Here is a 27,219-nt window from a genome sequence, read left to right on the forward strand (position 1 = left end):
TTGGTTAAGGGCTTGTCTTATTCCAAAGATGACTGCTTTGTTTGGTCCTCTTGGGTTTGGGCTGGGCAGGAAAGTATGAAAGAGTTCTCAACATTATTGTTCAGTCAGATGCAAAAGACAGAAATATCCCCTCCGCCTTTTCCCCGGCTGCCTGCGCACTAATCCAGTCTTCCGCTCCGCCCCGGTCTGTTTGCGATCGAGTTTCCGAAAACGTCCCAGAATAAAGTCTGGGGAAAGGGCCTGTCTAAGGTGCCTCTTCAGCTTTGTGGTTGGAGAGGAAACACACAAGGCGAGGGAGGCAGGTTCTGTCAATTGGGCCGCAATGCCAAGAGGAAAGAGTTTGGGTTCCCAAGGGGCAATGGATTGAGCCGGAGGAGATCCAGGACTCTCTTTGCGGCAAGTTGCAATAACTAGACACTAGAAAGAGGATTTGAGGCTAGTTTTGTTGCACGTTTTAATTGGTGAGCGTGTGCATGTGTATATATGCCTTTGACTGTTCCACAACAGTTTAAAACAATAAATAATAACAATAATTTAAAGAGACTAAAATATGTGAATTCGAAGGCTTTCGTAACCGGCATCCATAGATTTTTGTGGGTTTTTTGGGCTATGTGGCCATGTTCTAGAAGAGTTTGTTCCTGATGTTTCTCTGAAGATGCCAGCCACAGATGCTGGTGAAACGTCACGAATAAACTCTTCTAGGACATGGCCATATACCCTGAAAAACCCACAAAAATTATAGACTAAAATATATTAAATCATTTATCAGTTAAAAACCAGACAACTTAAAACCAGTTGAAACAATTTAAAATAGTGCAAGCATAGCACATGCACAGCTAGGGTAAAATTAGTTATCATCATCATTTATTTACGGTCATAAAACAGAAATATAAACCAAGGTATAAATTACAAATATGCACACACAGAGTTACTGCTAAAATTCATGAACATAAAATGAATAACACACACACACACACACGAAGTTATTACTGATAAGATTAATTCCCAGAGGTGAACACTAAGTATAATTAAAGATACTTAAATAAATATTTTGAACATTCCCAGTCTAAAAATCCTAAATTTGATCTCATAATATTTGTCTATGGGTCATAACAGCAGAGGCACATGATTTTTCAGTTTATCACATATAAACTAGCTAGCTCCAATCAGGCCTGCCTGGAAGAAGACAAGCCCTCCCTTCAGCCACCATCTTGAGGGAGAGAGAGGCAGGCTAGCTCCATCAGGCCTTCCTGGAAGAAGAGACTCCTCCCTCCATAACTGTCATCTTCCGGCCTGTGAGGGAGTTGACCAGGTAGACCCAGCTCCACCAGGGCTAGCCTGGAAGAAGAGACTCCTTCCTCCATAACTGTCATCCTCCGGCCTATGAGGGAGTTGACCAGGCAGGCCCAGCTCCACCAGGGCTAGCCTGTAGAAGAAGAGCCCTCCCTCGGGTCCATCTGCCTTGGTCCAGGCCTCAGAGGGAGAGAAGAATGCTGGACCTGATCCCCTCCCCCCCTCCCCATTCCCTTCTTCTTTTGTGTCCTGTCTTTTAGATTGTAAACCTGAGGGCAGGGAACCGTCTATTATCCCCTCTGTTGTAAGCCGCCCGGATTCCCAGTGATTGGGTGGTATATAAATAAATCCTATTATTATTATATGCTGCCATAGGACTGATTTAAATCAATTAGACCCAGAGAATAGACGACATGAGCCGACTTAGATGATATTGTATCAGGTTTCTCTGGCTGCTTTAAATTTTCTTACACTGAATTGTGCAGAAGGGAAGGCTGTGAAAACAAGCATGGATCTATGCAAGGAAAGGGAAGAGTGACATTGAGATGGACAGATAAAATGGAGGAAGACGGGGAAACAGATGGAGTGGAACAATAGAGAGATGGATGAGTGTGAGCCGGTGTTCTGGGAACAACTTTTGTAGAAATCTGCTGATTTTGTTCTCTGATATGGCTTATTGTGTGGAAATATACAAACTTCCTTTTATGATGGGAGCTGAGGCTGCAACTACACTGCAGAAATAATGCAGTTTGACACCACTTTAACTGCCATGGTTCCGTCCTTTGGAATCCTGGGATTTGTCGTTTGTTGTGATACCAGAGCTCTTTGACAAGGAAAGTTAAATATCTCACAAAACTCCAAACCCCAGAATTGCATTGCCTGGAGCCATGGAGTTAAAGCAGTGTCAAACTTTATTATAAACTTATTATAAAATCATAGAATCATAGAATTCTAGTTGGAAGAGAACGCAAGGGCCCTGATCCAGTCCAACCCCCTTCTGCCATGCAGGAACTCTCAATCAAAGCATACCTGACAGATGGCCATCCAGCCTCTGTTTAAAGACCTCCAAGGAAGGAGACTCCACCACAATCTCCAAGGAAGGAGTGTGTTCCACTGTCGAACAGCCCTGACTCTCAGGAAGTTCCTCCTAATATTGAAGTGGGATCTCTTTTCCTGGAGCTTGCATCCATTACTCCATTGGGTCCTAGTCTCTGGAGCAGCAGAAAACAAGCTTGCTCCCTCATCAATATGGCGTCCCTTCAAATATTTAAACAGGGCTATCATATCACCTCTTAACCTTCTCTTCTCCAGGCTAAACATCCCCAGCTCCCTCAGTCGTTCCTCATAGGGCTTCATGGTTTCCAGACCCTTCACCATTTTAGTTGCCCTCCTTTGGACACACTCCAGTTTCTCAATGTCCTTTTTGAATTGTGGTGCCCAGAACTGGAAACAGCACTATGGGACCTGACCAAAGCAGAATAGAGTGGCCCTGTTACTTCCCTTGATCTAGACACTATACTTCTATTGATGCAGACTAAATTGGCACTGGCCTTTTTAGCTGCCGCATTGCACTGTTGACTCATGTTCAACTTCTAGTCTACTTGCACTCCTAGATCCCTTTCACACCTATAAGTCTCTCCATAAACCAGGTGTCCCCCATAATCCTATATCTATGCATTTTGTTTTTCCACCCTAAGTGCAGTACCTTACATTTCTCTGTATTGAAATTCATTTTGTTAGCTTTCACCCAGCTTTCTAATCTTTTGAGGTCATTCTGATCCTGTCCTCTGGAGTATTAGCTACTCCTCCTAATTTGCTGTCACCTGCAAATGTGATAAGCATGCCCACTATTCCTTCATCCAAGTCATTGATGTTGAATAGCCCTGGGCCCAGGACAGACCCCCACTGGACACCCCACTGGTCACTTCTCTCCAGGATGAAAAGGAGCCATTGTTGAGCACCCTTTGGCTTCGGCCAGTCTACCAATTACAAATCCATTTAACAGTTGCATTGTTTAACCCACATTTTATTAACTTGTTTGCAAGAATATCATGGGGAACCTTGTCAAAGACCTTGCTGAAACCAGTATTGAATAAGAGATTGAATAACATTGAATAACAGAGGCAAGGGGTCAGATTGTGAGTGCCAGTGAAGTTGTGAGGCTGATGTGAAGTCGAAGGCTTTCATGGTCAGCATCCATAGATTTTTGTGGGGTTTTGGGCTATGTGGCCATTTTTAGAAGAGATTATTCCTAACATCTCACCAGCATCTGTGGCTGGCATCTTCAGACAAGGCATTTGAATGCATCTTCAGAGAATGCATCTGTGGCTGGCATCTTCATTCTCTGAAGATGCCAGCCACAGATGCTGGCAAAACGTCAGGAGCAAACTCTTCTGGAACATGGCCACAGAGCCCAAAAAACCCACAAAAAACTATGTGAGGCCGATGTTTGCGCTGCTGTCTGTTGTGCGCTGCGTTTCATTGGTGATGAATACAGCCATTCCTTTAAGGCCTGAGCCCTACCCCTTGGATAAATCACACAGAGATGGCCTAATATTTGAAACGGGGGACCTCCAAAACCAGCCCCGGTCCTGACCCGTTTCTGGCGCCCGCCGTGGGCAACTTTCTAGCCGAATTTCCCTGGCGCGCGTCTGAATGGAAGCGGATGGCGGCCTACAATTGCCTGACAGCAGCATCCTGGCGTTGCCGGGGCAACCAGGCCCTTGATGGTCCCTGAGGCCTACATTTGCAAAGCAATTGACCAAAGGGAGAAAGGCATACTGGGCCCCAGTTGTGGAGACGGGGAACAAAGACCCTTCAGTCTCAGATTAAAATCCTATTCTGGCTCTTTGGTCTCTATTTACTTTATTTATTTGCTTCGCTTCGCTTCACTTAGTTGAGTCTCCCTTCTCCGGAAGCCCAGAATCCAAAATATTCCTGTTGTTTGTATATATTTTTGTTGAATGATATTGTGCATTAATTTTGTATTATATTCCATTTTCTAGAATGTATGCCACTGGCAGGTTTATTTTATTTTATCCTATTTTAAGTTCCTACATAAACCTACAGCGCTTTATAAATAAAGTTTCATCATCATCATCATCATCATCATCATCATCATCACAGTGGTACCTTTGCTATTCTAATGGTTCGGTGTACCGTACGCAAGGTGACCAGTTGCCTTCTTTTTCCTATGTTTTATTTATATTGCGTTTTATTTCAAAGATTTATATCTCAGTTTTTCCCACAAAGGGCTTCAAGATGGCTTACAATAATTTAAAATCCTTTTTAAACTCCTGTCCAGGAGGAATTCCAAAATGTCCTCCATTTGGAGCATGATGAAGAAGCATGAATTTATCTTTATATGAGTGTTTTTAGTTTTTATTTTGCAATGTCCTATGTATTTTAATGCCCTACGTTTTACTGTGCCCTGTCTCCCTCTGCAGTTATTAGTTTTAAATTAATTTTTATTATAACATAGTCATTTATGCACCTAGCACAAAGAAGCATGAATTTACCTTTATATGAGTGTTTTTAAAAGGTGAAAGATTCATACAATCTGAAGAGAAACCAGAGTTTTTAGCATTTATTTTGCAATGTCCTACATTTTAATTAGATTTTTTTTATTTTCCAGCATTTAAAATCAATATTAATACAATACAGTACAATAAAACACAACACAATAACATAAACATAACATAACATGGACATAGTGAACCAAACCCAAACATAGACATAGACTAGACTAAAACAATGACCTATTAAAATACATATAACAAATATGCATATTTAAACTTCTTTTTCTTAAATTTTTATGTCCCTTCTCTTATATCCTACATTTTTAATGCCCTACATTTTATCATGCCCTGTCCCCCTTTTTAGTTATTTTAAATTAATTTTTACTATATCATAGTCATTTATACACATAGGTTCTTACATTTAATAATTCTATTTTACGTAACATAACATTCTCATATAATAAAGATAGTATTCTTTCGATCTATAACTGTATTAACTGTTGCTAAACTTCTTGTTGTCGTTTTCTGGTTTGTGCAACATTATTCTCTTATATTGATCTACTTCTATTTACTTGTTTGTTATTTATATAACTTTGGTACATTTTGATTAATTTAATTTCCTTTGCAGTTATGAAGTTGCTCACCCTGAATGTTCCCCGACTTCATTTCATGCACAATATCATTTTGAATATTACATATAAAATTCAGGCAGGCTTTTAATACATAGTCATGTATATAAGTTTTTTGGGCTAAAACCCCACAAAAAACTATGGATGCTGGCCATGAAAGCCTTCGACTTCACATGTATCTAGGCTTTTATATCGGGTGTGTATTATAGTTACGGTTTATTTGTTTATTTATTAATGTGTGTGATTTTATACTGTTTTTGTCTGAGGCTTTTAATTGTTTTAAAATTTTATTGTAAAGCTTTTAAAATGTATTCATTTGTGAGCCGCCTTGGGTCCCCTTCTGAGAGAAAGGCGGCATAAACATCAAATGAATATATAAATAAAGTTACCTTAAGGCTATGTGTCTGAGATATATAATAGGAAACATGAATGAATTCTGTGTTTAGACTTGGGTCCCATTGCCAAGATCGCTGATTATGTGTGAATGTGCAAATACAAAGACAGGTCTTTCCAAAATAATAATTTTAAAAATCCAAAACACCTCTGGTCCCACGCATTTTGGATAAGGGAGACTCATGATCCATCCGCACTGCAGAAGTAATCTGGTTTGACTCCACTTTAAGTGCCAAGGCACCATGCTATGGAATCCTGGGAATAGTAGTTTGCTCAGACACCAGATTCTATAGCATGGCACCGTGGCACTTAAAGTGGGGGTCAAACCGGATTATTTCTGCAGTTCGGATGCAGCCTCAGTCTATACTGACTGTTTTCAGCCTTATGATAGAGGCCCGTTTTCAAAGAAAATGGCTCCTGTGTTCAGCTGAGAGTCAAGTGTGGAATAACGAAGGGCTGGACACACAAGTGTGAACTGTCCCATAATCTTTGTATGACATGCAGAAGCTCAACAGGTACATCTGCCCCTTGTCTGGATGATGGAGAGCTGCACCTGTGGAATTCTACCTCCCTTATAGATTTGTTGAATGGTGTGGAAGCTCTGTAGCAGCCACCCAAGTTGGAGAAAGAGTGAATTAGACAAGGAGCATTATATCTGGATTCACAAAATAACATGATATATAACATTAAGGATTGGTGGGAAAAGTAGACCCTAATACAGGTCGCCGTAATTCAGAGATGACTTGAAAGTATACAACCACAACAAATACAAGTTGAATCTCCCTTATTTGGAATTCCGAAATCCAAAATATTCCACAGAGCAAAACTTTTTTTCATGGTTGGCTGAGATAGTGACACTTTTACTTTCAGGTGGTTTGTTTATTTATTTAATCGATTCATATCCCACCTTTCTTCCAAAATGGGGTTCAGTGTAGATACGCTTTGTTTCATGCACAAAATTATTATTATTATTATTATTATTATTATTATTATTATTAAGTTATCTTCTGGCTATGTCTATAAGGTATATATGACACATAAAATGAATGTTATGTTTAGATGTGGTTCCCATCTCCAAGGTATCTCATTATGGATATATATGCAAATGTATATCCAAAACACTTCTCGGAGAATCATAGAATAATAGAGTTGGAAGAGACGAACCCAAGCATTTCAGATAAGGGAGACTCAACCTGCAGAGTGGTTTTAAAATTCTAGATTAATTAATTCTGTTTCAGTGCCCCTTTGGGGCATCGTATGAATTGGCTCTCTCAATATGGTAGCAGATGGCAGCGCTAACTCCAGGTTAATTAATGCAGAATACACAATTATGATCTGTTGTGCAAGATGGTTGGAGGAGAGTGAATACATGTTGAACCCACTGTATCAGATCCCCCAGAACCTTTGAGGTGGAGAGAGTGTTGCATAACCATCATAACCCTCCAGGTGTTTGAAAACTTCAGTATGTTCATCTCCCTATCTTTTTCTTTCCCTGCAGTGGATATTAGAGAAATTAAGGAGATCCGACCAGGCAAGAATTCCCGGGATTTTGAACGGTATCCAGAAGATGCTCGGAAGTTGGACTCTGCTTTGTGTTTTGTCATCTTATATGGAATGGACTTCCGTCTGAAGACTTTGAGTGTTGCAGGTCAGTGTATTTCAGGGGAGTTGATGGAGTGTAAAAGTGTGCAGATTGAGAAGGGCTCATCCTAAACCCTCCATTTACTTGCAATTGAACTCATGGATTATGACCATCTCTCAGTTCACTCCTTGTTGTTGTTAACTATCATCAAGTTGACTTCAACTTATGGTGGCTCTATGAATGGGAGACCTACAGGTCACCCTGCTACCAACAGCACTGCTCAGATATCAGGTCAAACTCAGTCCTGTAGCTTCCTTGGTTGAGTCTGTCCATCAATGCAGTCTTCATCTTTTCCTACTGCCTTTTACCTTACCAAGTATTATGGTCTTGTCTCATGATAAAGCCAAAGTACATCAGTTCCAGTTTAGGGTGAATCTACACCAGTGGTCCCCAAACTGTGCCCTTTAAGAGATTTTGGACTTCAGCTCCCATGTTGGCTTGGGTTTCTGGGAGCTGAAGTCCAAAATCCCTTAAAAGAGCAAAGTTTGGGGATCTACACTGTAGAAATAATGCAGTTTGACACCATTTTTAAGTGCTGTAGCTCCTATAGAATCCTGGGATTTGCAATTTTGCAAGGTCTTTAGCTGTCTCTTCCAAAAATGCTGATGCCTTACCAAACTACAAATCCTAGGATTCTGTAGGATGGAACCGTAGGAGATAAAGTGGTGTCAGACTACATCATTTCTGCAGTGCAGATACACTCTGAATTATCTTGGCATCTGGGGAGAATTCATGCTTGTTTTGCTCTAGGACTCATCTTTTAGGCAGTCCATGGTATCCACAGACCTCCATGTTTGATGTGACTTTTCTTTCTTTTGGCTTTCTTCATGGTGCAGCTTTCACACCCATATACAGAAATAGTAAATATGATAACCTGGACAATCTTGATTTTTAGTATTCAGTGATACAAACTGGAATCAAGGGCATGGATTTTGGTGACCTTTCAGTCCTCGCTGCCCAATTCAGGCTCATCTGATGTGCAAATTCAAATCTATTTTAGTAACTGTGATGGGGCATAGTGGAGGAGTAGATATCCCAGGTAGATTCAACTGGAATAGGAGGGTGCTATCTTATATAATCTTTCTGCCTCTCTCCCGGTCCTCTGACATCATCCAGAAGTCCTTTAGTTATATATTCCTCCATGGCAGAATGTTAGGCTAAGGTGTGGTACACACCGCCAATAAGCGGTGTACTAGCACCAATACTAGGGTTAGGGAGCGCGCAGCAACCACACAGTCCCTAACCCTAATTCATATTGGTGGCGTTACAGTGGTGGTGCCCCGTGTACACGGTGCCGCCATTGTGATGTAAGCGCCATGCGGTGTCTGCATGGCACCACCTGTTGCTTACGTTGTGAGTGCACCAATGGCGCACTTGCAACGTTACTGTGGTGCCACAGAAAGAACCCGGAAATACCGGGCTCTTTTTGCTCCTCAGTGACAGCATGCCATTTGGGGGCTGCGCCATCCCTGCGAAGAAAAAAGGGCATCGGCAGGCCGCCATTTCTTGACAGTCTGTCCTGGGCCTATGGGACCCTTGTGGTCTCTTCCTATGCTGTAATTCTATGATTCTGTATTGGTGGCATATAGATCAAATAATTAAATGGTGTTCACACACTGACAAATAATATGTAGAGCAATGTAGATGTGTAGAGCAATGTGTATACGTAGATATGTAGAGCAATATGATGTGGAAACTACTTGCAGCCTTTGTAGCTCTAACCTCTGTTTTCGATTGAGTAAATCGAGACTGTCTGCAGCTGCAGCTAGCTCAGGTTAGTGTAGATTACAGATTACATCTCCTAATAATAGGTTTATACGTATTGCATCCTTAGATAAACAGCCATGTTTCTGCAGGTTCTAGGAACATCTGATTGGTATAACTGATGTCAATAAAGTGGTAAGGCAGGGATGTCTCCCTTTAATTCTCATATTAAGTATGTGGTGGGTGGCCTAAACATTTCTTTTAGGCGTCCCAGCATAGGTTTGATCACAGCACAACATTTCAGTGTTTCTTGTACACTCATGAGATATTGCTGTTGTGGCTGTGTTTCCATGCATACTGCATAAAGCTTTGAAAAGTTACTTTTGGACTAACGCTCTCAGAACCTCATCCATTGGCCATGCTGGCTGGGAGATTTTGGGAACTGTAGTCCAAAAAAGCAACTTTCCAAAAGTTCGGATTTCTGCAAAAGGGGACGGCCCATAACTGTTCTCCAAACAGATGTTTATATTTACAGCCATATTCCAGAGAGCAAAGTTGTTAAGTAGACTGCCATCTTGCTTAGCAAGTCACAGCTGTTTTATATTTGGGAATGATTTTCTCTGTAAATATGACTTGGAGAAAACATTTGCAGCCCATGAAATCAAGAGTAACTCCAGGAGAGATGAATTTCGGGAGAACTGAAAGGGATTATTGGGGTTATGAAACAATGCTATATTGCTATGCTCCCTTATGAGACCCATAGAAATCTTGTAGTTCGGAGTTGTCTGTAAGTTGATTCCTAGGCATGCATTTTCATCTGCCTAAAAAATAATAATCAAGTGCTATTGTGATCAAAATCAGATTTGTTGTCTTGTCTCTCCCAGGGTCTGTTTTTCTGCAAATTAGTATTATGTAAAGTTGCTTTTTAATGGGAAACTGCTAACAACTAGAGGCCCTTTCATTGTTCATTTATAGTGCTGTGAAAAAAAGGCTTTTAGACTGAGGAGGACTCAAAAATGATGCAAAAATGCCCCAGACCAGCAGGAGAGCAATTTTTAAATCAGTATGTTTTGCTAAGAGTTTCAAGGTCTCTTGAGGGGTTAATGTGGCCCCTCGCCTTCTTCCTTTGCCACAGCTGCTTTCTTAAAACTACAGTGCCCAGAAATGGTTTAGAAGACACATCATCATCATCATAATCATCTGATCTGACTCATTTTTATCCTGCCTTTTCCTCAGCATTGGGACTTAAGGAAGTTTACAGGATATTTAACCATTATTTTAGTTGTTTTAACCATTGCTCCTGATGTATTTGTGGAACTTGACCAGAAATGTGTCTCCCTTATCTATTGGACTGCCCTTTGTATACTGGCATTGGACCAAGACAGATAACAGGAGACAACTGGAAAACATGAACCGGTCTAGAATGGTGTGGAAAAATTATACAAAATGATACCCTTCTTGCCAGCTCCAGATGCCAGCGAAACATCAGGAATAAACTCTTCTAGAACATGGCCACAGAGCCCCCAAAACCCACAAAAAACTGTACCCTTCTTGTTCAGTAAAAAGGTGCAGAACTACCCAGGAAGGCTGTGGGTTTTTCCCGATGACCATTACAGCCACGCAACTTCAATGCCGATCTGTAGTTCTGCTTGTTCTTTTTTTCCTAGTATTTTAGGTCATTTTAAAAAAATCATTTGTTTTTCTTTAGTCTCACCTTTGGCTGTCACCTCAAGTTTACATTTTGATCTTGCCCTACTTAGTTTGGTGTGGTTCTAAATCTGGAATGGAAAGGGTGTTGTTGTCAGGGCTTTTTGTGTCACCCGGGCTGCTGGCCAATATAAATAAACTTCCTATGACTAACAGAATACGAAGGGGTGTGACGCACCTGCCCACAGTTTTGTCTTCAAGCCAGTGCTGTGAATACAGGATGCAGTCTCTTCCCTAGAAAATACCTTGTTTCTCTTCATAGAACATATGCTAACCTTTGTCTAAAGCAGGAGTAGGAATCGTGTGGCCCTCCAGACTTCCCACTCCTGCTCTAAAGAAGGGGCATATTGTAGCCTGTGGGCCACATGTGGCCCTGGGACCCACTTTTGTAGCCCCTGAGCTTCCCCCCCCCCAGTCACCTAAAGATCCCCAATTCATGTTTGGGGGGGGTGGAATTGGTGCAATTTTCTGCAATTTTTGCCTACAAACTACACATCTTGCTATCTTCTTCTGGGAGAATTCTACTTCAGTACAGGTTGAACCTCCCTTATCCAGAATTTTGAAATCCAGAATGCTCCAAACACCTAACCTTTTTTCATGGGTGGCTGAGACAGTGACACTTTTGTTCTTTGATGGTTCATTGTACAGCAACTTTGTTTCATGCAGAAAATTATTATAAATCTTGTGCATAAAATTATCTTCAGGCCATGTGCTTGAATTGTATAGGAAATGTACATGAATGTTGTGTTTAGACTTGGGTCCCATCTGTGAGATAGCTCATTATGTGTGTACTGTATATGCAAATATAGGTATTCCAAAATCCAGAACATGTCTGGTCTCAAACATTTCAGATAAGGGAGATTCAACCTGTAATCATCTCTCTTTTTCTAAGAACCATCAGAGTAAAGAGGGCTCAGATTAGAGTTGGATAACTGTCAGGGGATTCATTCTCCCTCCCATTGCACAGGATATTGGAAGGTTGCCTGTGCTAGAAAATAACATTTATTAATGCCCCCCCCCCGTCCCCTGTGGGGTAAGTGGGGTGACGATTTCATTGTGTTTTGCTCCCTTTCTGGACTGTTTTAGGACTTTTTTCCCCAAGAGGATCATGAAAATAGCCCTTGGCCTGTGGGCAGTACTTTCCCTGGCCTAGATGAGAAGAGGAATCATGCAGCCTTGCAGAGGTTGTTGGATTGAAACTCCCGACGTTTCCCACTGTTGTGTACATAAGCCAAGGCTGATGGGAGTTGAAGTCTAAGAACATTGATAGGGCCACATGACTCCCATCCCTAGCTTAGACACAGAGTGACTGGGTTCAGTGCTTTGTGGGCGAGGAACTGGACTTCCACGCCAGAAGAGTCATCTGCGGCTGCCTTCCCTTGGGATGTGAGAGATGAGATAAAGTCTCCCTTCCTTTCTCCTTAATCTTCTTCTGTTATCTTTTCTCCCACAGCATTTTGTGAAGATGATGTCAATCTCTGGGTGGCAGGCCTGAATTGGCTGGTGACTGACACACAGCGAGCACCGACACCACTCTATATCGAAAGGTGCGGAGAAAATGATGCCTAGATAAACAGGGTGTGCGTTGTGCAGATATTGAACTCTCCCATACAGAATGCTGCACACTACTTTTCATGTGAATACAGCCTCCATTCCATTAAGAAGTTCCCAATGGATGGCTAGCATCTATTGATCATGCTGATCTCTGTCCTCGTTTCTGGAGGGGCTGGGAAACAGAGGGTACCTTTGAATATCTGAAGGACTGTTGTCATGTAGAAGAAGGAGGAAGCTTGTTTTCTGCTGCTCCAGATTGTAGGACCAGAAGTGATGGATCCAAATCACAAGAAAGGATAGTTTAAATAAACATTAGGATGAATTTCCCAACAGTGAGTGCTGCTTGACACTACAGTAGCCTACCTTAGAAATGATGGGTGCTCTTTCATTGGAGATTTTTAAAGAGATTGGATGACCACTTCTCAAGAGTATTTTAATGATGGACTACTGCACTGGCAGGGTTTAGACTAGATAACCCTCAGTGTACTTTCCTGTTCTTTGAGTCTTGTCTTTATAGTCATGGGATCACTTTGTGACTCTTGCCCTCATTGTTTCCCTGGGTCTGTTAGCTAAGAACCGACCAGTTATCTGCATTGCCATTTCTCACTTAAGGAGGCTGTCCTGTAGTTCAGCTTTCTAAAGAGAGTGTAGTCAACTTTTCTCTTGGATAGAGACACCTTGGGAACATTCAGAAAAGAAATTCCTTTTTATCTGTAAGAACAATTGGGCAATGGAGCAAATTACCTAAGAAGGCGGGTACTCCCTCACCAAAGGGTGGGCAGTCCTCTGTTACGGGCACTTTAGGTCTGGGATTTCTGCATTGATTGGGGGTGATGGTGGACTAGAACAGTGGTTCCCAACCTTTGGTCCTCCATTTGCTTTGGACTTCAGATCTCAGAAACTGCAGCCAACTTGCCCAGCAGTCTGGAATTATGAAGTCCAACACATCTAGAGGACCAAAATTTGGGAACCACTTGACTAGACCATCAGTAAGACTCCTTCCTACTCTATGATTCCATCCCCCCCCCCCCATGTTATGTGATCTGAGCCAGTAAGGCAGTTCTGTTACTCTTGTGTTTGGAAGGCAAAGGATGTAATACTGGAATCATTTTAGCAGAGATGTATCCTTGCCCTGCCTAAGATTGAATTAAACTATCTGTTATCGCAGAGTAGAAAATACTGACTAAAATCCCTGTTTCATGCCAAGTAGTAGTTTCTTCTACATATGTCTTCCTCTCCTAAAGTTTATTCTTTTCCTCTCTTCTCAGGTGGTTGAGAAAACAATTTGACTCGATGGACAGGTCGAGAGAAGGCAGGTGAGTGTGAAGTGCAGTTCTCTCTTTGGAGGTCATAATACGTTCCCCCACAACACACACCCTTAGAAACAGACTTAAATACTCGCGTCCTTCCTCAGTCATCAGCTCCCTCCTCTCCCATTCTATTCATGTGCATTGTGAACAACCTGAAAACCAGGTTGAGCAAGGACTTTCTCCCCATCCTGCAACCATCACAGGTGTGTTTGGTGAGGACATGGGAGAGAGCCTTCATGGTAGTTGCTCCCAAGTTGTGGAATTCCCTCCCATGTGAGGCTCACTTGGCCCCCTCTCTGTCCTCTTTCCACTGTTAGGCAAAACTCTCTTTACTTAGGCAGACCTTTGGCTCTTAACTTGCTATTGGAAGAAAGGTCTTTTAATGGTGTGTGTTATGATTTTATAATTTGTAATATGCCCTAACGTGTTCTTAACTTCTTTTTAATATAGTGCTTTTAACAGAATTGTTTATTTAATGGTTTTGAAAGTTTTGTATCAAATAGTTGTACTTTGCTTTGATTTGTCCTAAGCCACCTTAGGTCCTTGTAAGGCTCAGGGAGCTGCATAGAAACTAGAGCCATCTTGTTTTCTGCTACTCCAGAGGGTAGGAACTGAAGTCTCATGTAACAAAGAAATGAGGTTTTGGCTAAATGCTAGGAAAGACGTCCTGGTAGTAATAACTGTTCAGCTGTGGAATGGACTACCAAAGAAGGATTCCCTACCTCCTGGAAGGTTTTCAGCAGAGTGGATGACCATCTGTCAGGGATGCTTTTGGTGTGGCAGTCATGGCCAAGATGACCTTTTCCAAGTCTGTGATTCTGTGACTTAGAAATGTTTTGCTTAGAGAAGAAGTGGGTATGATTATGTCACATAACGAAGGGCTGTATGCAAAGGGATCTTGCAGCACCTTTGAGCCAAGCTACTTCCTCAGTTGCACGGAACGAACTGGTGCCCAGGAAGGATCTTGATATCTTTCCTCCAGTCTTTGTCCCTCAACTACCATAATTAAAACTGTAATGGGCTGGATGAGGAAAAACAAACTCAAGCTGAATCCAGAGAAAACAGAGGTACTTGCCATAGGCTCCTTAGTTCCGGGGAGGGAAATTTGTCCACCTCTCCTTGATGGGGTCACACTTCCCCTGAAAGATGAAGTTCGCAGTCTGGGAGTACTTCTGGATCCGTCTCTACCTTTGTCATCTCAAGTGGATGCGACAGCCAGAAGTGCTTGGTATCAACTTCGGTTGATATGCCAACTGTGACCCTACCTCAGCCGAAAGGACCTTGACGCTGTAGTACACGCTCTGGCAATCTCTCGTCTCGATTTCAGCAACGCGTTCTACATGGGGCTACCCTTGTATCAAGTTCGAAAGCTTCAGCTAGTGCAAAATGTGGCAGCCAGGTTGGTCACTAGCTCTTCGAGACTTGACCATATAACACCTATCTTGAAAGATATACACTGGCTCCCAATTAGCTTCCGGGCACAATATAAAGCCCTACATGGCTTGGGTCCGGTTTACTTACGGGATCGCATCTCCCTATACAATCCGCCCCGCACTCTTAGAACAAGTGGGAAGAACTTGTTGGAGATACCAGCATCCAAACATGTTTCTACTTCCCAAAAGGCATTCAGTATAGCTGTCCCTATGGAATGGACTCCCAGAGGGGACCCGCCTTGTTCCATCCTTGGAAACCTTCAAGAAGGCGGTAAAGACAGAGCACTTTTGCCACGCATACCCTGCTGACCTCCTATGAAGACCACTAGTATGGAACGAGAGCAGCTGACCCCGTGATTGACTGATGTTTATGTTTTCATGTTCTTATGCTTTTATGTTCTTATATTTTTATGCTTTTAACTGTGGTTTTAATTGTGCAGTAACTAATGCTGCAATATTGTAAGTGTAATTTTAACTTTGCTGTGATCCCGCTTCGATCCATTGGGAGAGGTAAGAAGATAGAAATAAAAATTATTATAATTATTATTATTATTATTAAAGCTGAACTTGTCACCTCATCACCAGGCCCACAGGTTTTGCATTTCTATGATTGTCTGGTTATAAAGGTCCTTCTTGGACACCATTTAACCCCACGCATTTGAAGGGCATGGTCCAGGAAGGGAGAGGAAAATAGCAGATGTGAACAACTGGCTTCGCAGATGGTGCCGCCGAGAAGGATTTGGATTCTTCGATCATGGGCTGCGGTTCCATGAGGAGGGACTTCTTGCAACAGACGGGTTGCATCTCACGCCAGTTGGAAGAAATGTTTTTGCCAACAGTCTCAAGAACTTGATCAGGAGAGCTTTAAACTGAGTTCCGAGGGGAAGGGAGACAATATTAAGGAAGGCGAAAGGGATGGCGAAAATAGTCAAACTGACACAGAGGAAACAAGGCAAACAGTGCAAGGACCCAGCAGTGGGAGGCAAAAAAACTTGCACAGGCAGCAAGTAAAAGGGAACCATGGTCTGCGATGTCTCTACACTAATGCACAGAGCATGGGAAATAAGCAGGATGAACTCGAACTCCTAGTACAACAAAGCAAATATGATATAATAGGCATCACTGAAACCTGGTGGGATGAGTCTCATGATTGGAATGTGGAAATAGAGGGGTATAACCTTTTTAAGAGAAATAGGCCAAACAAGAAAGGAGGAGGAATAGCACTATATGTCAGAGATATTTACACCAGTGAGGAGATCCTGAACATCAATCATGGAAGCCAGGTGGAGAGCATCTGGATAAGAATCAAAGGGGAGGGAAACAACAAGGATGTTACAGTGGGAGTCTACTACAGACCCCCAAGTCAGACTGAGGAATTGGATGATGCCTTTCTAGAACAGATGACCACACACTCAGAAAGGAGAGATGTAGTAGTGATGGGCGACTTCAACTACCCTGATATTTGCTGGAAGTCAAACTCAGCAAAATCCTCAAGGTCTAGCAAATTCCTCACTTGCCTGGAAGACTATTTCATGGTCCAAAAGGTGGAAGAGGCAACAAGGGGGTCAGCTATTTTAGATCTGATCCTAACCAACAAGGATGACTTGGTTAATGGGGTGCAAGTGGTGGGATCATTAGGTGGAAGTGACCATGTTCTCCTGGAGTTTGTAATACAGTGGAAAGGAGAAGCCAGGCATAGTCAGACACGCATCCTAGACTTTAGGAGAGCGAATTTCAGTAAACTTAGAGAAGTATTGAGGGCGATTCCATGGTCAGAAATACTAAAAGATAAAGGAGTTCAGGATGGATGGGAGTTTCTCAAAAGAGAGATACTGAAGGCACAATTTCAAACAGTTCCAGTGAGAAAGAAAAACGGGAGGTGTCTCAAGAAACCAGGATGGATGACTAATGAACTTTCAACTGAGCTAAGTTTGAAACGGAAGATGTAAAAGAAATGGAAAAAGGGGGAAATCACGAAAAAGGAATTCAAAGAAATAGCAGGCATTTGTAGGGTAAAGTCAGAAAAGCTAAAGCGCAGAATGAACTCAGGCTTGCTAGAGAGGTTAAGAACAATAAAAAGGGCTTTTTTGGATATGTCCGCAGCAAGAGGAACAAGAAGGAAACGGTAGGGCCACTGCGTGGAGAAGATGGCAAAATGCTAACAGAAGACAGAGAAAAGGCAGAATTACTCAACACCTTCTTTGCCTCAGTCTTCTCAGAAAAGGCAAAGGGTGCTCAACCTGAGGATAATGGAGCAGAGGACAGAATAGGGGAATTTCAGCACAGAATAAGTAAAGAGATAGTAGAGGAACACCTTGTTAATTTAAATGAATTTAAGTCTCCGGGACCAGATGAACTCCATCCAAGGGTATTAAAAGAACTGGCAAAAGTAATATCGGAGCCATTGGCAATCATATTTGAAAACTCCTGGAGAACAGGAGAGATCCCAGCAGACTGGAGGAGGGCAAACGTTGTCCCCATCTTCAAAAAGGGGAAAAAAGAGGATCCCAACAATTATCGTCCAGTTAGTCTGACATCAATACCAGGAAAGATTCTGGAGCAGATCATTAAACAGAGAGTTTGTGAACATCTAGAAGGCAATGCCATAATCACAAAAAGTCAACATGGGTTTCAGAGAAACAAGTCATGCCAGACAAATCTAATCTCTTTCTTTGACAAAATTACCAGCTTGGTAGATGAAGGGAATGCTGTGGATATAGTATATCTTGATTTCAGTAAGGCCTTTGACAAGGTTTCCCATGACATTCTTGCAAACAAACTTGTAAAATGTGGGCTAGACAAAGGAACTGTTAAATGGATCTGTAATTGGTTGACCGGCCGAACCCAAAGGGTGCTCAACAATGGCTCCTTTTCATCCTGGAGAGAAGTGACCAGTGGGGTCCCACAGGGCTCTGTCCTGGGCCCAGTGTTATTCAACATCTTTATCAATGACCTGGATGACAGAATTGGGAGCATACTTATCAAATTTGCAGATGACACCAAATTAGGGGGAATAGCTAATACCCCAGAGGACAGGATCAAGATTCAAAATGACCTGAATAGACTAGAAAGCTGGGCCAAAGCTAACAAAATGAAATTCAACACAGAGAAATGTAAGGTATTGCACTTAGGGCGGAAAAATAAAATGCACAGATATAGGATGGGTGACACCTGGCTGAATGAAACTACGTGTGAAAGGGATCTAGGAGTCCAAGTAGACCACAAGTTGAACATGAGTGAACAGTGTGATGCGGCAGCTAAAAAGGCCTATGCTATTTTAGGCTGCATCAATAGAAGTATAGTGTCTAGATCAAGAGAAGTAATAGTGCCACTGTATTCTGCTTTGGTCAGGCCCCACCTAGAATATTGTGTCCAGTTCTGGGCGCCACAATTCAAAAAGGACATTGAGAAACTGGAGCGTGTCCAAAGGAGGGTGACAAAAATGGTGAAGGGTCTGGAGACCATGCCCTATGAGGAACGACTTAGGGAGCTGGGGATGTTTAGCCTGGAGAAAAGAAGGTTAAGAGGTGATATGATAGCCCTGTTTAAATATTTGAAAGGATGTCATATTGAGGAGGGAGCAAGCTTGTTTTTCTGCTGCTCCAGAGAACAGGACCCGGAACAATGGATGCAAGCTACAGGAAAAGAGATTCCACCTGAACATTAGGAGGAACTTCCTGACAGTAAGGGCTGTTCGACAGTGGAATGCACTCCCTCGGAGGGTGATAGAGTCTCCTTCCTTGGAGGTCTTTAAACAGAGGCTGGATGGCCATCTGTCAGGGATGCTTTGAATTGGATTTCCTGCATGGCAGAATGGGGTTGGACTGGATGGCCCTAGTGGTCTCTTCCAACTCTACGATTCTATGATTCTATGATTCTATGATTCTATGAAATAGACCTAGTCTAGGAAAGCCTGTGCTACAACCTCTTTCTCCCAGTTAGTCTGGAAGATGCTACAAGATCCCTTTGCATATTGATGTTCCAGACATAACACAGTTATGTCTCTGAATAATAAAGGACTGTTAAGTAGCTGATGGAGCAAACTTGTTTTTCTCTGCTTCAGAGGATGTGGATCAACCAAGGGGTTAGACTGAGAATTAATAAGAAGCTTATGGTGGTATGGAGAGTTTGACAGTAGAATATATTTGGAAAGAGGTGGACTCACCTTCATTTGTGTCGCTTTTTTAATAAGAAGATAGATGCCACCTACTAGGGTGACAGTACAAGGGAATTTCCTACACTCATATTATTAACCTTTATTTATAAAGTGCTGTAAATTTACACAGCGCTGTACATACAGTCTTTTAGTTAGATGGTTCATATCATGTTAGACGAGATTACCTTTGAGGTCCTTTCCAACTCCCTCACCTCTGAGATTTAGAACCAAGTCTGGAGTTTCCTGTTTACCTGACTACCGTGTTTTCGACCCCACAGCTGCCTCTCTCCTACTACTATACTCCCATTTCCATCCCTGAATGTTAGTGTACTCCACTCTCTTTCTTCTTCTACTTGTCACAGTATTGTGTCATGTTCCCCAAAGCCTGAAGCTTATTAGCTGCATTAATTGTACAAATGGATGCTTTTAATTAAGGATAGCTTAATTTCTTTTGAACAATACTATAGATAGCTTAATTACTTTTTAATAGTTATTGGTAGTTTAATTGTTTTTAAACAATGATTAGAGGAGCAGCAATAATAGCAATGGATAATAATAGCAGGACATAAAAGCAAATAGGTTTCACTTACGTGATAACAACAATGACAATGGTGTGATGCTACGGATATTTTGAGGGGGAAAAGTTGTTTCATTTATTATATAAAGTATGGTAACGCATGCAGTGAGAGCCAGGGTGATGTAGTGGTTTGAGTATTGGACTACAACCCTGGAGACCAGGGTTCGATTTTGTGCTCAGCCATGGAAATGCACTGGATGACCTTGGGCAAGTCACACATCTCAGCCATAAATTGCCATGAGTCAGAAACAACCTGAAGGCACACAACAATAATATGTGAGTAGATCAGGAAAGGATCTGTTGGGAGTGGGTGAGAGAATGGGATCTGGGGAGTGACTGATGATTGATGAAACGTCTCAGGGGATCTTGAAAAGGCTAGTATATGGTGATAGCTGGTCAGAGAGGGAGAGCTGGGTCTGTCAAAGTTAGTGGGTGTGAGGAATGTGAGTAGTTAAGAGAGTTAGATTCAGGGTTAGCGACAGAGGAAAGTTAGAGTCAGGGTTAGTGTTAGAGTTAAGATGTGTGTGTGTGTGCACATAAGAGAGAGAGAGGAGAGAGAGATGAGAATTAGCGACAGCCTGAATTTGTATATATTAATTAAGTAATCTGTGATGTTATGTTCAATTTCTTTTTAACAAATAATTATTTTTGTATTATACACTTCATTCTGTGAGAATGCTAAGTATTGGAAAGTTTGAATTCAGACATGGTGTATATGGTAGTAGTAGTTAATACAAGGTGGGTGGTGTTTGGTGGGGATATAAGATGAATAAAGTCTCACACAGAATCCACAAGAGCATCTAAAAGATCCCCACAGTTAGTGGTCATAGTGATGGGACAGGAGGAGGTCCTTGTGTTGGTGGCAAGTGGAATAAATGGAAACCCTCACAGATGGTGAGGATGATGATGATGATGATGATGATGATGATGATGATGATGATGATGATGGTAGCAGCACATGCAGGCAAGTAGGTTTCATCATGGTGGGGGGTGGGGTGGCAGAAACTTCCGTCATTTTATGATCCTCCTTTTAGAAACAAGTGAGAAACTGGCACCCAGAGCAGTAAGCAGATGTGCAAGGAATGGACAAAAAACTCTCTGTATGTTGCATGCATGCATATTTTGAATGGATGCAAAGGGTTATTCTCTAGCCCCTTGTATTCCATCTCAAGCTTTTCTCTCTGCTAAGCCTGGAGGGGATGGAATACCACTGCAACTGTGAAATGGCCAGGGAAAGGGGAGGGCAGGGGGGACACTGGAAAACTGGGCACTGCCACCCATCCCCACTGTAGTTTCACTTTATGCAAATTAGCCAGGATCCTGGCCAGCCTCTCCTTCTCCCTGAGATGACAACCCTTTATGTGCAGCATACCACTTGAGTTTAAATTTGGGGAGCTAAATTATGCAACGGGTAGACACACACACATGCCCAAACTCAAGGAAGAAACTGGGCAAGACTCTAAGGTTGATGGAGTGTTTGTTATTCATCTGTTTGTTTATTGCACTTACATCCTGCCTTTCTCCCCAAATGGGATCCAAGGTGGCTTACTGTTATTTTAAAAAGGTCCAGCTGAAGTTTTTAACTTACAAAAATTAAAAAGGAATTAAACATCAACATTATTTAATAACATAATTTAAAAGAGCAAAAACACTAAAAACCACTTATAACACATTTTGTATTAAAAATAGTTAAAATAAAAAGTGTTGAAAATTCAAATGCCTGCACATCGAAAACCCGAGGTCCAGGAGAAGAGGTCCCTTATATTCTTGTTTTCCGAGTGAAAGGAATTTATTTTGCAAACAGGAAGCATTCCACGAAGGTGTTTCCTTGCCCTTCCTAAAGCGGTACAGCCCAGACCCAGATTTGCAAACCCAGTGAGTCTGGGCAAGACTCAGCCTGCAGCCTTTACCTGATAATGATGGGGTAGATTCCATACCTTCCACCCTGCCTTCAGGGCTGTCCTCCTTTTCCACAAAGGCTGTCTTGTCTTCCCAGCAACAAGTCAATCGCTTTGATTGATGATGATCAAATACATCTTCCGGAGCCAAATCCTCACATGGCCTCCCTCCCATTCTAAAAGCTGACAGAGTTGGAATTTGGATTGGGTTCTGTGATGGAGAGTAGTGGCAACTGGGAAACTCTTGTGAGGCTTAGGCACAGGGCATCGCTTTTTTGGCTCAGAGTAGTACCATTTTGGGACAGACTGGAACAAAGAGTTAGAACACATGCAACTGTTTGGTGGTTATCCGAGCTGGGCCAAAACTAACAAAATGAATTTCAACACAGAGAAATGTAAGTTACTGCACTTACTTAGGTAGAAAAAATGAAATGCAGAAATATAGGATGGGGAGTGCCTGGCTTAAGGAGACTACATGTGAAAGGGATCTAGTAGTCCTGGTAGACCACAAGTTCAACATGAGTCAACAGTGTGATCCGGCAGCTAAAAAGGCCAATGAGATTTTAGGCTGCATCAACAGAAGTGTAGTGTCTAGATCAAAGGAAGTCATAGTGCCACTCTATTCTGCTTTGGTCAGAACCCACCTGGAATAATATTGTGTCCAGTTCTGGGTCCCACAGTTCAAAAAGGATGTTGAGAAACTGGAGCCATGTGTCCAAAGGAGGGAGACTAAAATGGCAAAGGGTCTGGAAACTATGCCTTATGAGGGACGACTCAGGGAGCTGGGGATGTTTAGCCTGGAAAAGAGACAGTTAAGAGATGATATAAGAGCCCTGTTTAAGTATTTGAAGGGATGTCATATTGATGAGGGAGCAAGCAAGCTTGTTTTCTGCTGCTCCAGAGACTAGAACGCGAAGCAATGGATGCAAGCTCCAGGAAAAGAGATTCCAGCTCAACATTAGGAGGAACTTCCTGAGAGTAAGGGCTATTCAACAGTGGAACACACTCCTTCCTTAGAGATTGTGGTGGAGTCTCCTTCCTTGGAGGTCTTTAAGCAGAGGCTGGATGGCCATCTGTCAGGGATGCTTTGATTGAGAGTTCCTGCATGGCAGAAAGGGGTTGGACTGGGTGGCCCTTGGGGTCTCTTACAACTCTATGACTCTATGACCAAACCCAAAGGGTGGTCAGCAATGGCTCCTCTTCATCCTGGAGAGAATCATAGAATCATAAAGAAGTGACCTGGGTTCTGCCCTAGGCCCAGTGCTGTTCAAAATCTTTATCATCGACTTGGATGATGGACTATTGAGCATGCTTAGCTAATCCCTCAGAAGCCAGGCTCAGACTTCTAAATGACCTTAACAGATTCAACAATATGAATCTCAACAGGGAGAAATATAAGGTACTACACTTTTCTCTTATTGCCTGGGAGGGCGGCGCCACAATAAGACATGAGCCATATGTGGAGGAAAGGCCACAACTTTATTCACGCAAAACCAGCAGCCAAAAGGTAGGGTTGGCCAAAAGCATGAGGTCTGGATCATCGTACAACCCGCTGTTGTAAGATACTGGCCAGTCATATATCAGCAAGATATCGGGATGAGCTAGGGGCTGATGGAACGCCCTCTCATATCCATGCAACCTAGTGATTGCATTCAAATTAAATCCCCTAGTCACCGGGAAGCGGTGTCACGTTATGGCCCCCGCAATGGCCACAACGCATGCCCTCATCGCTCCCGTGTCCCATAGGGACTCCCGATACAGTGCTATGCAACCATATAGACCATGACCACCAGATCCAGACCCTCTGCTGCCGCCCCAAAGTTGTGACAAACACCAACACCCTGGCGGAGGGCGGGTGGGAGAGCCAAGCAGCAAATGGCGCTGTGCACCGGGCAACTGGGCCTTAATAGGCCATGCCCAGGGGGTTGCTGGGAAGGGAGTCGCCCCGACCCCAGAGCAGCCGAACCAATAGGTCGCCCTGGAGGACCGGGGCAACCATAGAGAGGGACTATCCACCCCCTAGAGTGGCCTTCCAGAGGCGGAAGTCCCTCCCTTTCCCTCCCCAGCAACCAATCGCCAGCAAGCACGCCCCAGCAAAGCATGCTGGGGTGTTCCACCAAGCCTGCGTCGCCGCTCCGGCGGCATCATGGCCTGCCCACTCAGTCAGGCGGCCGTCTTTAGCGACCCAAAGCAAGATGCATTTGGCACACAGACGTTGGTTTGTTCAACTCTTACATGGAGAATAAAAGTTGGCAGATTTCCTCTTGCGTGTGTCTCTCTCATTACATCCAAGGAAGGACTTCAAGTTGTTTCCACCTTGCGGAGCCCTTTGAGATGTGTATGATCTTCCTTTTCAGAAAGTGACGCTTGGCTTAATCTGACCATTATGAAAAAGTGTGTCTCTTTCTAAGACCAACAAATAGAGTAATGCAGGGACAGCTATATTGGCCCTTTAGCAAAACACAGAGAAAATTGAAATATGCGTTGTGGTGATACCTTATTTCTTTTGGTTGCTTGAATAATGGTTTTGCCGCAATGTATATTTTGCATTTTTCTGTATTTTGCAGCAATGAAGGCACTGGGAGGCAGGATGTGAGAGAAGTAAAAAATGAGCCAATTGTAGCGCTGGTGACCTCTCAGCCATTTCTGTAGACCATCAGTCCGTAAACAGGATGCTGGATAGGAAAGGAAAGGGGTCCATGCAGGAAGAGAAGGGTGCGGAGGCAGGAAGGGATGCGAGGCGAAGCAAGGAGAAAGTAGATACCCCAAAAGACCAGGTTCTTCCACCACCACTACCACCCCCCAACTAGATGTATGGCAAAGGCTGCATCCGCATTGCAGAAATAAAGCAGTTCAACATCCCTTTAGTGCTATGGAATTTTAGGATTTGTTGTTGATGATGTTAAGCTTTATTTATATAGCATTGTAAATTTACACAGCACTGTACATAGAATCAGTTACAAATTACAATAGATAAAATAAACCTGCCTATTGTGTATATTCCACGAAAATAATTAAATATATACATATTAGTACATGTTAACATTCAATAAAATAAGGCAGACAATGAATTAAAATCACATTAGATAACAATTGTGTAATGCCTGGGAACAGATTTGTAGTTTGCGGTGGCACCAGGGCTCTCTGACAGAGAAGGGCAACTATCTCACAAAACTACAAATCCCAGAATTCCATAGCATTGAGCCTTGGCAGTTAAAGTGGTGTCAGTCTGGATTATTTCTGCAGCAGAGATGCATCCATAGAGTGCCACATTGGAGATGCAGTTAGCCTGGCTGAGAATGTGCTATAATCCACAGAGATTATGTTGTGAAGAATGGAGTGTTCCACATTCTTTTTATTTCCCACTGGATTAATTTTAGACTCAGTTTAATCCTGATCACATTCTTTTAATCAGTTTCTCATTTTAATCCCAGAGGAATTCATCCTCAGACACAGTTGTCATAATTACACTTGGATTGTTCACTCAAAGCATCCCTTTAGTAGCCGTGATGCTGCATTGCTTACATGCTTAATTTAATCCCAATGGAATTGTTTTATTAAAAGAGTCTTGATTCTGCTGCTAGGGTTTTTTTTTTAAATGCACAAAATGTTTTAATCCAATTTGGATTTCAAAGTGGGCCTAATCTCTCTAACATTACATTGCAATTGTAAAGATAATTTGGGACACTCCATATTGTGTATAATATACAATGATTTCTCTTTACAAAACAAGCATTTTCAAGCAACTCTGGAATGCTCTGTAAAAGACATTGTTAATCTCATAGTTTATATTAAAGTTTATTATTTTTAAAAATTTAAAATTAATGGCAATTGGTACTTCTTTTCCATGATCTATGTTTGAAGACGTCCTCAAAACCTTTTAAAAATATATATTTTATTGATTTCACACTTAAAAACAAACATCTTAAACATGATCATACTATACTATTATAACAATAAACCAACAAAGCATAAACACAAACTAAATTTAACACACAACGACTTCCATATTTCTACTAGTTCTAGATAGGTATTCTAGCAATTTATACTCTCATTAATTTCTTATCAGTTGACTCCATATTCATTTAATTTTTTTACACAATTATCTTAAGTCACTTCTGTGCTCTAGTTAAATTACTTTATATCACAAATCTATTTTAATTCATTGTTTATCTATCTTTCTCATCCTTCCAAAGCATTACTCATAAATTTACCTGTTTCCTCTTTTAAATAAGCAGTCAATGGATCCCATTCCTTCTTAAATACTTCCATTGGTGTTTTTTTTAAAGTCATATATGTCAACTTTTCTATCTCCATATAATCATATAGTTTCAAAAACCGCACCTTTTGACTTACCTGCCCTGCCTTAATCTCAGGTGTGGTTGTTGCGCAAACTCTCTCTTGATTTGTTCAGCTTCACATGATTTTAGCAACATGAGAGTATAACTGGGACAGTTGCATAGGCTCTATATTTTTACCTATAATTGATTATCTGTTTTATTCTATATTTTGTGTTTGTGTGTAACATTTTTTGCATTGTAGTTTATTATTGTAGTTTACTATTGCATTTTTAGTACTGTAATTTAGTATTGTATTTTAATATTTTATAGTAGTTATAAATGTTTTATTCTGTTGTAAAGCGCCATGTGTATTGATGGCGTTATTTATCTAAACGGTCTGCGACGGTCAGGAGCACCTGCTATCAGCTTCGGCTGATACGCCAGCTGCGCCCTTTTCTGGAAGTAAGGGATCTCGAAACTGTTGTGCACGCACTGGTAACCTCACGCCTGGACTTCTGTAATGCACTCTACTTGGGGCTACCCTTGTGCTTGGTTCGGAAGCTTCAGCTGGTACAAAATATGGCAGCCAGGCTTGTTTCTGGTACATCTAGGAGGGACCATATTACTCCGGTTCTGAGGTCCCTCCACTGGCTGCCTATTAGCTTCCGGGCCCGGTACAAGGTGTTGGTTATCACCTTTAAAGCCCTAAATGGCTTGGGTCCAAGCTATCTCAGGGACCGCCTCCTCCTGTATAATCCTCCCCGCGCTCTCCGGTCCTCTGCGAGGAACTTACTGCAGCCTCTGAAATCTAGGTTTGCGGCGACCTCCCAGAGGGCATTCTCTGCTGTAGCCCCCAAACTCTGGAACGACCTGCCGGATGAGATCCGTCAGATAACATCATTAGACAGCTTTAAAAAAGCTGTCAAGACGGATCTCTTCCGGCAGGCCTTTCCAGATTAACCATCCCGGCCCGGGCTCCCTGATCCCCTCTTTCCTCTCATTGCCCCATCTTTAGTGATGGTTGAGGATCTCCAGAGGGACGCCAGGGTTTTTAGTTTGTTTTAATTATGTTTTATGTTTTGATATTGTGTTTTTAATCTGTCATATTTTTTAATACTTTCTTAA

At 42.2% G+C, this 27,219-nt stretch overlaps 1 protein-coding gene across 4 annotated transcripts in view; it reads left to right on the forward strand.

Moving 5' to 3' along the window:
- Positions 1–27,219, forward strand: part of LOC149317740 (1-phosphatidylinositol 4,5-bisphosphate phosphodiesterase gamma-1-like) — a 100,834-nt gene that overhangs the window by 18,108 nt on the left and 55,507 nt on the right. For all 4 annotated transcript variants that reach the window (XM_089518126.1, XM_089518127.1, XM_089518128.1 and 1 more), the window contains exons 3-5: positions 7,332–7,481; positions 12,340–12,433; positions 13,709–13,756. In XM_089518126.1, coding sequence (XP_089374252.1) covers positions 7,332–7,481; positions 12,340–12,433; positions 13,709–13,756 — 292 coding nt within the window. The remainder of the gene's footprint in view (positions 1–7,331; positions 7,482–12,339; positions 12,434–13,708; positions 13,757–27,219) is intronic.

This window comes from Sceloporus occidentalis, unplaced genomic scaffold (assembly GCF_023333645.1).
Source record: "Sceloporus occidentalis isolate IW3139 unplaced genomic scaffold, rSceOcc1.0.p SCAF_3, whole genome shotgun sequence".
In the NCBI taxonomy this organism is placed as follows: Eukaryota; Metazoa; Chordata; class Lepidosauria; order Squamata; family Phrynosomatidae; genus Sceloporus; species Sceloporus occidentalis.